The following is a 12,500-nucleotide window of genomic DNA, read 5'->3' as shown; positions in this document are numbered from 1 at the left end:
TAGTATAAGTCATTGAAAACTGAAGATTTTAAAATAGTATGTTTAGTTATTAGTTAGGTATTACTGATCAGGCTCAAATTGCCTATCAAACAGACTGGTTAATGACTTAATTTCCTCCTCGAGATGCCTTGTAGCATTTTCTCCCAGGATGTAAATTTGGGGATTTTTTCGTTTACTTTAAACTGTTGCTTATATGTAACGTGCACATGTATGCTTACACATACACACACACACACATACATACATATATATATATATATATATATATATATATATTTATACATATATATATATATATATATTATACACACACACACATATATATATATATATATATAGATATATATACATACATATATATATATATATATATATATATATATATATATATATATATTTATATATAAACACATATATATATGTATATATTTGTGTGTGTGTATATAATATATATATATATATATATATATATATATATATATATATATATATATATATATATATATATATATATATGAATGGCGAGCGATTGTGACGCAGTTCCGGTAGGCCCTGCTGCTTCCTCCGGTGCCTTAGATGACCGCGGAGGTAGCAGCAGTAGGGGACTCAGCAGTATGAAGCTTCATCTGTGGTGGAAAGGTGGGAGGTTGGGCTGTGGCACCCTAGCAGTACCAGCTGAACTCGGCTGAGTCCCTGGTTAGGCTGGAGGAACGTAGAGAGTAGAAGTCCCCTTTTTTGTTTGTTTCTTGTTGATGTCGGCTACCCCCCAAAATTGGGGGGAGTGCCTTTGGTATATGTATGTATGATGATATATATCGTGAATATGTGTGCGTGTGTGTATATTATACTAGTAGCTTTTTACCAGTTCCATATTTATAAAAGATTCTTAAAAAGAAATCTTGAAAAATTGAATATGAATAAAAATAACTGAGTCGAAATATTATACAGCACCATTAAAAGGATATACTGTATCAATTTATACCCACTAGTCTTTCTAAGAAAACTAAGAAAATTATTATGTATATGTGAGGAGAGAGAGAGAGAGAGAGAGAGAGAGAGAGAGGAGAGAGAGAGAGAGAGAGAGAGAGAGAGAGAGAGAGAGAGAGAGCATTCTTCTCGAGTGCAATATTACTTCAGGTATTATAAAAAGAAAAATATGGTTTAAGGAAAATTGAATTTATATAATTTCATCATTGGTCTACCAGACAATAATCTTATTACCTTTATTCAAGTCTAACTTCTAAGTAAAATGAATTTTCGTTTTCGTTTTAAGCTTAAGTGAAAGTCGATTTCAGCTCCCTATTCTCCCTACAGGTCACGTCCACCTGACAGACTTCAACATAGCAACCGTTCTAAGGGAAGATCAATTAGCCACCTCGATGTCCGGGACTAAACCTTACATGGGTGAGTTACTCCATCAGGATGTCTCTACTGTAAATTCATTTTGGTGTTATGAAAATCATTGCCTATGCCTTATTTTCTTATAAATTGTATATTCTTTCAAAATTTTTACATTTTAACTCCACGAATACTTACAGGAACATACTAAATTCTGTGGCTTTGATAAAAGAATCAAGGCTAAAGTGAGAAAATGTTAAGCATTTCATAATGTATATCTACATTTTATGCACACATATACAGTATATATATATATATATATATATATATATATATATATATATATATATATATATATATATATATATACATGTATATATATGTATATATAAATATATATATATATATATATATATATATATATACACACATGTATATATATGTATATAAATATATATATATATATATATATATATATATATATATATATATATACATTTATATATACATACATATACATGTATATATATAAATATACATATATACATATACATGTATATATACATACATATATATGTATATATATATACATACATATATATGTATATATACATACATATATATATATATATATATATATATATATATATATATATATATATATATATATATATATATATATATTCTATTCCGTCAAGGTGTCAATATAACAATTATCACCTTATCTATCTTTTAACGTCGCTTGAATTATGAATGACCCCCGATGCAGTAAGCTCTCACTACATCATCTGTGACATATCCCATAATAAAAAAACCTTCACTGATGCACGATTTACAAGACTCGCTTCTCTCTTGAATTTACTTTTGCGCTCCTGGTTATGAAGACCCATTTATTCTCATACCTTTGACACTCCATTTACTTGACGTTACCAAGGTCTTCCTCTCCATCCTTCTATCGCTCTAAAATTATGCTCTCCTGACTACTATACTCGATTTTTTTAATGAGGCGCATTTGTACCGACTCGCAGCGGTGCCCTTTTAGCTCGGAGAAGATTCCTGCTATCTGATTGGTTAGAATTATCTTGTCCAACCAATCAGCGAGCAGGAAACTTTTCCGAGCTTAGAGGGCACCCCTGCGAGTCCGTGCAAATATGCCTCACTAAAAAGAATTGACTATAGACATTAAAATTGACTAATCTTGCCATTCCCTTTAGAAAAGAAGAGATTGATACAATACACCAGTACAGGAATGTTAATTCATGCTGGATGGTGTATTACAGTGAAAGGGGAGTAAAAGAAGAGTTATAAATAATTGAAAACAAAGAATATAAAGGGGATATGAGATAGGAAACACCACTAAGAGAGATTTCATAAACAGATTTAATATATATGAAGAGACTGTTTACAGTCTACAGAACAATTATATTCTCTATATAATAAGGAGTAAGTGTTATGTTTTATATATGTATGTATATATATATATATATATGTATATATATATATATTTACATATATATATGTATACATATATATACATATATATATATGTATATATATATATATATATTTACATATATATATATATGTATACACACACACACACACACACACACACATATATATATATATATATATATATATATATATATATGCGTGTGTGTGTGTGTATGTGTACCCTCCAAGTGTAAATACTCCCAGCTGAATACCACAAGTTTTATGCTTCACAACGTTATGTCAGTCACTTTCCCCCCACTGTTTAACTTCAGGGTAGCATTGAAGGAGATATTCCCATTTAAATGTTGCATAATTCACCCAACCCTCATTTCGCTATGTGGATTCAACGCCGAGGAAAGAAATTATAAGGGATTTTTTTTCCCAGACTCGGATTACGGTATGTTCAAAGCTAACGGATAGCTGGGATTTTTATATTCTGGCGTTCAGGTGGGGTCAGGGACACCTTTACACAACAATTACGTTGTTGTACCATTACAAAAATGCTATTTCTACGTTTCTATCTAAATACTTTTGTAATGTATGCAATATGTGTGTCTGTCCGTGAGTGTATCCCTTTCCGAGAGGGGATACCTTAACGTTGTGAAAGGGTTTGTGTATCGCCATGAACAGTATAGCTGTACTAGTCTGGACGCACCCATACTAGCTTGGATTGCTGTAAGCATCATCAATCCACAGTGGCCAACGTGGGGATGAAAATGGCCAAACCCCAGACATGAATAAGGGCATGTTGAGAGCCTTTGACCAGCAGTGGACTAGAAACAGCTGCATTTGATGTTGTTGTTTTTGGTGGTGTGTGTGTGTGTGTGTGTGTGTGTGTGTGTGTGTGTGTGTGTGTGTGTGTGTGTGTGTGTGTGTGTGTGTGCAAATTTAGTTCATCTTTAAAGAGCAAAATAAAAAAATGAGATGATTTTAACATTCGATTTCATATTCTTGCAAACGTTTGCCACATTACTTTCTTAGTTATGAAATTAGAATCGGAAAATTATATATATTCACTAATTTCACATTTCCTCTGTTCTCTTACCCTTCTCACTGGCAACGTTCACGATGTTCGAGTAAAAGTAAAAATGTTGGAATATATATTACCAGGCATTTGGCGTTTTAAAAACGGATATATTGACGTTAAGGAGTGATATTACGATCACCAACCCGTTAAAGATAATTACAAAGTAGAGTAGAAAATACGGTCGCCTGTATTTTACTGAAATACGGCTGAGAACAGTATATTGTTACAGAGAATTTCCGATTAGAAATACGGTTTTTTTTTAACAGTGTTCGAAAAACAGTTCCTAATGTTCCTACACCATGGGTTTCTGCTTCGGAAACGGAAGCAGGAAGCGAAGTCCAGAGTTTGACGGGAGTGGGAAAGGTATGTGTTTTGTATTCCTGTATTCATCAAATAGTCCACAAATTGTTAATAGTTGCTGGCTGAAACAGTTGTATCAATTACACCATGACGTAATTTAACGGATCCATTTTATTTTAAAATCAAAGTGAACACTTTAAAGTCCTGTGAAGATGTCGCAAGTATTGAAATGATTATCATTATGAAAATCTGATACATTCTATGTGTATGGGAAAAATCGTGTTTCCTTACAAAGTAATTATTTACATATAAAATTTATGTACTAAAATGTTCATTACTGATGATTTCTTGCCTCTGATAAGGATATGTTTTGGGTTTCTATTCTATTTTCTTTAGCGTTTACATAAAAACTATGATTGATTGATTGATTATAAGTTACCTGGCATCTTGACATCTAAGGTCATTGACGCCAATATTATTCTTTATAAATAAATAAATGGTAATTCAGTTTAAAACAATATAAACAAGACCCTGCTCAATCTCACTAGTTTCTTTTAGTGTTTGTAACCTCACCATCATTGTGAGTTTGGGGGAGCCTATAGATCTAACTGCTGAGCCATCAGCAGCCAGTGTCTGGCGCTCCCTGGACCTAGGTTGGGTGAAGAGGGGTCTTGGGCGCTGATCATATGTATATATGGTCAGTATCTAAGGCACTATCCTATTCAGGTATAATCACTGTCTATTGCCTCTGCCATTCATGGGTGACCTTTAAACCTTTAAACTTATTATTAATCATACCGAAAACTACTGAAAACTTTAAAATCCGAAGAAAATGTTGGTGTTGTTTGATTAAGGTACCTTATGCCAGCAAAGGTAGGAACAGCAATTTAATTGAAAGCTGGAAATAGAAATTGACTGTTGCACTGGAAAGGTTTTAGCTGAGGTATGCAATCTATTGAGTGTTCTTGTTTAATTAGAATTCTGTTGATGTCCAGACTACTCGTGTCCGATTGCTGCAACTACTTTAAACTTTCAATTCTCTCTCTCTCTCTCTCTCTCTCTCTCTCTCTCTCTCTCTCTCTCTCTCTCTCTCTCTCTCTCTCTCCAGTGGCTATTCAACACAATACTTAATTGTAAATTCCCTAGATGATGCGTTTAATGAAAAATTGGTTTTGATAAAAATTCACCAAATATTTTTTCATAACATTTCCTAACAACCTCAAGGCAATATAGGGATTCTTAGCATCTAGAGCCTGTAAATTAGATTACAGTCTGGTCTCTCTTTATCCTGCTCTCTTTATATATACTACACATACATAAACATTTATAATATCCAGTATATATATCAACATACAACCGTACCTATAATTAGATATACATACATAGGTACATTAATCTACATATACATGTAATACACACACACACACACACACACACATATATATATATATATATATATATATATATATATATACATACACAATAGTGAAAATAATCAAGGGTAAACATATAAAGTAATTCAAAATCCTTCCTATGTCACCACCCGTTTCGCTATTCGTGTTGTTCCACGCTTGTATTGATGGCATAACATCATTCCAGCTACCAAATCTATTGTTCAGAACACTGCTCTCATTTCCAGGACTCTTCATCTCCCGTATTCGTTCTTGATATGATTGGAATAATCAAACGCCCTGAGATGACATATAAGGAAAACAACCCAACTCGAAAACAACCTATCCGACTTATAACTCTCCCGGCAAACAATTCACCTCGCATAGAAACAAGCCAGGCAAACAATCTGCGCTGTTAAAAACTTGCATTAAAAATGGTAAAAGTCCTGGAATAAATGTTGCCATGCATTTACCGTTTTGAAAAACGGATATATTGACGTTAAGGAGTGATATTACGGTCACCAATCCGTCAAAGATAATAGCAGAGTATGATTGAACTACGGTCGCCTGTATTTTACTGAAATACGGCTGAGAAGTATATTTTTACGGGGAATTTCCGATTAAAATTATGGTTTCTTTTTTTTTAGTGTAGCCCATAAGAGAGAGAGAGAGAGAGAGAGAGAGAGAGAGAGAGAGAGAGAGAGAGAGAGAGAGAGAGAGAGAGAGAGAGAGGAGAGAGAGAGTTATAATAAGTTACAAGGATTTTCGATGTCTCAAAGACTTTTTAGTCCATTCGCAGAGACTCCACTTGTTCTCTGGTGGAGCGATTTATTTTAAGCATTCAAGAGAGTTCTTATGGTCTTGTCTAACTTATTCTTGAACTCAGAGAGAGAGAGAGAGAGAGAGAGAGAGAGAGAGAGAGTTATAATAAGTTACAAGGATTTTGGATGTCTCAAAGACTTTTTAGTCCATTCGCGGAGACTCCACTTGGTCTCTGGTAGAGCGATTTATTTGACGTTCCTATGAGAGAGAGAGAGAGAGAGAGAGAGAGAGAGAGAGAGGGAGAGAGAGAGAGAGAGAGAGAGAGAGAGAGAGAGAGAGAGAGAGAGAGAGAGAGAGAGGTAAAATGTCGTGGCCTACCCCATCAGGACGAAAATCTAGATATATATAGTTGACTTTGGCAATCTTGCCGGACTCAGGGGCCAATCTATCTAGATCTTCACTAAGTGAGAAAAATCTATCGCCGGCGAATAAAGGTTAAAGGTGTTCTCCTGGCCAGTCGTATATCCCAGAATGGGTACATTTATCTTTAAAAACTGCAATAACAGTCCATTCGCTGACATCACTTAAGCGTCTATACACACGCATGTGTGTGCGCGCGCACACACAGCAACTATGAAAGGTGCTGTTTTTGGTATGCGATCTTATTTATGGCGTGATCTCAGAAATTACTCTTTTGCTTTCGTATGCGATCTCAATATTTTTAATAGGTAAAAAATCAAAAATAATAGAAAATCTAATGTTTCTTGCTTCGCCGTGCGCTCGCTTCGCTCGCGAAAAAATATAAACATTAAGCTCCGTATGTACTGGCAATCGGTAATGTTGAGCTGCGCACGCTAACATCAATGATTGATTATTATTTCTTAGATAATTATTCCCAGTATATATATATATTCTTTTTGTATTATAATAATATCAATAATTTCTGTCTATGAGTAGTCGATAATCCAAGCGTTTTTCAAACTTCTGAAATGTACTCAGTTTAATGTTTATTTCTTAAATGACTTTACTGACATCATCTTTCTCAACACCCTCTAGTGTTCTGAATATCTTCCATGGAAATCTTTCAAATACCAGTCAAGGCATCCGAAGGTGATGTATAAACAATATAGAGCACTAAACTCAAGGGGGTAGGCTCCAGCGAGTTGTTCATAGACGCGGACAACCAGGGGTTTGTCAGTTCCCCCACAGATGGGAGAGACCGAACAGCTACACATCTGGCAATGCCGGAAAGAAATATGCAGTACACACACACAAACACATACATACACACATTATATATATATATATATGTATATATATATATATATATATATATATATATATATATATATATATATATATGTATGTTATATATATAAAGGATAAAGAATTCTTATGAAACAAGCTAACAGGAATTCACACATCTATAAAATATTACTTAAAGATCCACAAACAACTGAATAAAAAAAAATAATCCAAATGTCAAAGTTCATCGAACTTCATGGCGCCCTTCTCTTTCAGCTCCGGAAGTCTTCGAATGCGCGGCAGACCTGTGTGACGGCTACAGCTACCCCGTGGACTGGTGGTCGTTAGGGGTCACGGCCTACGAGGTGAGGAGGGCGAAGCGCCCTTACGACATCCATTCGAACACGTCTCTGCACGACATTCGCCTCATGTTCCTACAGCCTCCTAAATTCTCTTCCGATTGCCACCCGGGGATGGTGAATTTAATATCACAGGTAGGTGTAATTGGTATTGAAATATGTTTTTAAGCTTAATTTTTGGGGGATTGGATTATGAGTTTAGGCTATATGATCCAGTTCAAGGGCCTAGGAGGCCATTCAGTGTCCATATGCAACACACATGGGGGGGGGGGGGGACGCAGTTGCGATATAAAGAAATTTGTTAGAGAGTCTGTACTGTACAGTAAGAAGGAAGAAAGCAGGACACCAAATGGATATTGAAATGCTTTTCACTTTTTCCTTGTGTTGGATTATGATTTTGGTCCACATGATCCAGCACTGGCGCTTGGGAGGCCATTCAGTGACTGTGTGCAACAATGGGGGGGGGGGGGAGATTCTGCAGTTGCAGTATGAAAAGTTAAAAAAAGCTGCATAAAGAGATGAACGATTGTTTTTGGCTAAGTTTATGATTCTGTGCTCAATGACCCGGCACAGGGGCCTGGGAGACCATTCAGTGTCCATGTACAACGGTGGAAAAACCCTGCAGTTGCAGTATGAATGATAAATTAAAGAGGCTCAACAGGAATATGAAAAAAAAGGAACCAGAAACGGAGTTTTAGTAGAGGGCTAAAAAGTGAGTGCAGCTAGTGGTCGATAAGAAGCTGTAAAGACCCTCAAGTAACGCCTACAGTGCACCGCTTCAATTTCACTGTTGGTACTCTCAGTGGCGTATCCTGGCTTTCATCCTACCATATACAAACTCTCTAACACTTTCAAACCATGCTCTGTTAATTTAATTCCTCTGTACTTAATCCATTCCATGATGTCATCTTTCGGCTTAACTATAGATACCACTAGACTTCTCGCTTTCTTTAGGGCTTATTTCCTTTTCTCATATTGCTGTCAATCAATCCAGCATCCGTTCTTCCCCCTCTGTAGCTAGTACCTTGGCCATTTCAATTTGAAACTCTGATGGGCCTGGTGCTTTACCATTCTTCTGTACTCTGTATCTCCATCACTAGTCCCTCCACCCTTTGTGCTTCTCCCAGCTCCTCTTTCTCATTTTCAGTAATCAATAGTTGCTAAAGTTTCCAATCGAAAAGGGCTTTGTATGGAAGACCTTATACATTTTTCTACCTTATGTTTACCTGCAGAAAAGTTAATATAAATGGGTCACTCGCGGAGACTGGAAGGATCCTCACTTTCTGTCGAGAGTAATCAAAAAATTCCTTGATTCTAAATAATGAGAGGTCATTTTTATGGGTCTTAACAGTATTACAATTCTATAGCACTTCCAATTATATAAAATTCTTTTGCTCTTCCAATTTTAGGAATTCTATGAATCTTAACAAAATTCTATGGCTCTCATAATAAAGAAATTCCAGGGCATTCAATGGCTCTCCCGATTATCAAAGGACTGTGGCTCTTCCAATATAATTTCCGTCACATCACTCTAATCACTTGTTAGTGTACAAGAGACTCATTAGCTGTGGTAAGCAGTTCTTTCAAGAGAAGGATTCTCTGAAGCCAAACCATTGTTCTATAGTCTTGGGTAGTGCCATAGCCTCTACCATGGTTTTCTACTATCTTGGGTTAGAGTTCTCACGCTTGAGGGTACTCTCAGGCACACTTTTCTAACTGTTTCCTTATTTTCTTTCCTCACATGGTTATTTTCCCTGTTGGAGCCGTTTGGCTTCTAGCATTCTGTTTTTCCATCTGGCTTTATAGCTTAGCAAGTAATAATAATAATAATAATAATAATAATAATAATAATAATAATAATAATAATAATAACCGCTACCATGAAGGAAATCCTCACTCTCCTTCACGCATAGACAAACTGCCGAACGAAAGCAAGATCCCCAATCTAGTCAACTAATGCATATGCAAAAGGAAGGACCAATATTGCATAAAGGTGAAGGGAAAAACGATAAAAAATGAATACAAAGAATGACTAGATATAGAATCCTATCGAGCTTAAAGGGGATTTGCCTTTTCATACAATATAGATGAAATTCATCTCGTAAGATTAAAAACTTTCGAAAAAAAAAAAAAAACCTCGCAGTTTTACTCAAACTGTGGAATAAAATCAACTTAAACTTTTCGTCTAAAGCAAGTATCGTGGAATACATTAATTAATATTTTTTCCAACATATATAAGAAAATGTATAAGAAATGCTGTGGTGGCCCGGTGGTAGCGTCTTTGCCTGGTGGTTGCCAGACTGCGGTTCGAGTCCCGCTCAAACTCGTTAGTTCCTTTGATCGCTGCAACCTCACCATTCTTGTGAACTAAGAAGGGGGTGATTTGGGTAGCCTAAAGGTCTATATGCTGAGTCATCAGCAGCCATTACCTGGTCCTCCTTAGTCCTAGCTTGGGTGGAGAGGGGCCTTTGGCGCTGATCATATGTATATATGGTCAGTCTCTAGGGCATTGTCCTGCTTGATAGGGCAACGTCCCTGTCCCTTGCCTCTGCCATTCATGAGCGACCTTTAAACCTTTAAACTTGTAAACAGAATGAATAAAAATATGATGAAAGAAAACACTTTATTTTTAAGTCATCGAAAACCACAACTGCTTCATTAAAATCGGTGCAGCGAGATTGGGCTAAGGTAATGAGTCCGGTTTTTCTATTTAATGAGCATTATATAAGATTTCTAATTGGTTGATTGAAGAAGGCTCGGCCATATAGTGTTGATATCAGTGAAAACTAGAGTAGAAATACTTTTAAATCAATATAGGAGCTTGAAATGCCTGTAAAAATTATAATGATGTTGAATTGATTATTTAAAAGAACGCAAAACTTCATTTATTGGAGAAAAAAAAAAAAAACTTGGACATACTTGAGTCAAATCAGCAAATAAGCAAAGGATGTGGTAGCCTATTGGCAACGTCCCTGTCTGGCGATCAGCTGGACTGGCGTTCGAGACACGCTCAAGCTCGATAGTTTCTTGTAGTGTCTAAAATCTTACCATCTTTGTGAATTAAAGATGGGAGGTTTGTGGTAGCCTATAGGTCTACCTGCCTAGTTATTAACAGCCATTGCCTGGCACTCCCTGCTCCTACCTTGGGCGGAGAGGAGGCTTAGGCACTGATCATATGTATATATGGTCAGTCTCTAGGACATTGCCACTGTCCCTCGCCTCTGCCATTCATGAACGACCTTTAAAAAACATTTAAAATAAAGGCGAAATCCGGAATTCATTATGAGTCCGAACAAGTCCTGAAAGACATTTCATCTTTTACTCTTTAGATTATCGAGGGAAAATCTACAGATAACTATTCAAAGAAGCGATCTTAAATCTGAATAACACAAGTAAAAATGATTACTATTATATATTAAAAGGGGAGGAATCAATCGATACTGATTTACTATACAGACCTCACCTGACCTACTCTGTTAAAAATTTTCCGTAAAAAAAAAAAAAAAAAAAAAAAAAAAAAAAAAATATATATATATATATATATATATATATATATATATATATATAATATATATATATATATAATATATATATATATATATATATATAAAATAAACCGGTAAAAATCCTGGAATTAATGTTACCAGGCATTTACCGTTTTAAAAAACAGATATATTGACGTAAAGGAGTGATATTACGGTCACCATCCCGTAAAAAATAATAACAAGAGTCAAATTACGGTCGCCTGTACTTTACTGAAATACGGATGAGAACAACATATTTTTACGGAGAATTTCCGATTAAGAATACGTTTTTTTTTTTTTTTAACAACGTAACAAACTCTGTAATTACACGTGTAGCAAATATTAAAAGACTTTATTACGATTATGCTTAAACCAAAACAGAAAACAAGACCAACAAAATTCAGTATAAAGGTCAAACAAACTTGAGTCTGTCTTGGCTTTCTCAGAATGCGAAGAAATTAATTTTAATATTTCATAACGGGTCGCTTTCTTTGTTGTGGTCCTTCGGTTTCTCTGATTCTGCCCCAGCTAAAGTTCTAGCTTGGTTTATGATAATAATAATAATAATAATAATAATAATAATAATAATAATAATAATAATAATAATAAATAATAATGATAATAATAAATAATACATAATAAATAATAATAATAATACAGTAATAATGATAATGATAACGATAATAATAATAATAATAATAATAATAATAATAATAATAATAATAATAAAGGCAACAGTGAAAGCGATGGAATAAAAACAAATTAAAAACTGAATTATCAAAAGTTAAAATCTTAAAAATAAAGAAATTCTCAGTCCGATAAAATATCCAAAAAACTTTTTCCTGCCAAATATATAAATATCTCTATTCAGATCAAGGAGGCTAATAAAGCCGACAAATGAAAGCGATGGATTGAATAAATATTCCTAAAAACTGAATTATTAATATTAAAATCTTAAAAATAAATTCTCAGAGTTATATAAAATGCTTAAAAAAACTTTTCCTGGCAAAACATAAAAATCTCTATTAAAAACAAAGAGGCTTCAAAGGGAAACCAGTGA

General features: G+C 34.7%; 1 protein-coding gene and 1 long non-coding RNA gene across 2 annotated transcripts in view; one reads left to right on the top strand and one right to left on the bottom strand.

Moving 5' to 3' along the window:
* Positions 1 to 12,500, bottom strand: part of LOC137617335 (uncharacterized) — a 388,681-nt gene that overhangs the window by 199,266 nt on the left and 176,915 nt on the right. The window lies entirely within an intron of this gene.
* Positions 1 to 12,500, top strand: part of LOC137617334 (serine/threonine-protein kinase 32B) — a 212,551-nt gene that overhangs the window by 181,010 nt on the left and 19,041 nt on the right. The window contains 2 exon segments of the mRNA XM_068347359.1: positions 1,315 to 1,404; positions 7,834 to 8,051. Of these exon segments, the coding sequence (XP_068203460.1) occupies positions 1,315 to 1,404; positions 7,834 to 8,051 (308 nt within the window).

Source organism: Palaemon carinicauda, chromosome 23, assembly GCF_036898095.1.
Source record: "Palaemon carinicauda isolate YSFRI2023 chromosome 23, ASM3689809v2, whole genome shotgun sequence".
Classification (NCBI taxonomy): Eukaryota; Metazoa; Arthropoda; class Malacostraca; order Decapoda; family Palaemonidae; genus Palaemon; species Palaemon carinicauda.
Note: the sequence above shows the minus strand (reverse complement) of the source record. Positions and strands in the feature narration are given on the sequence as shown.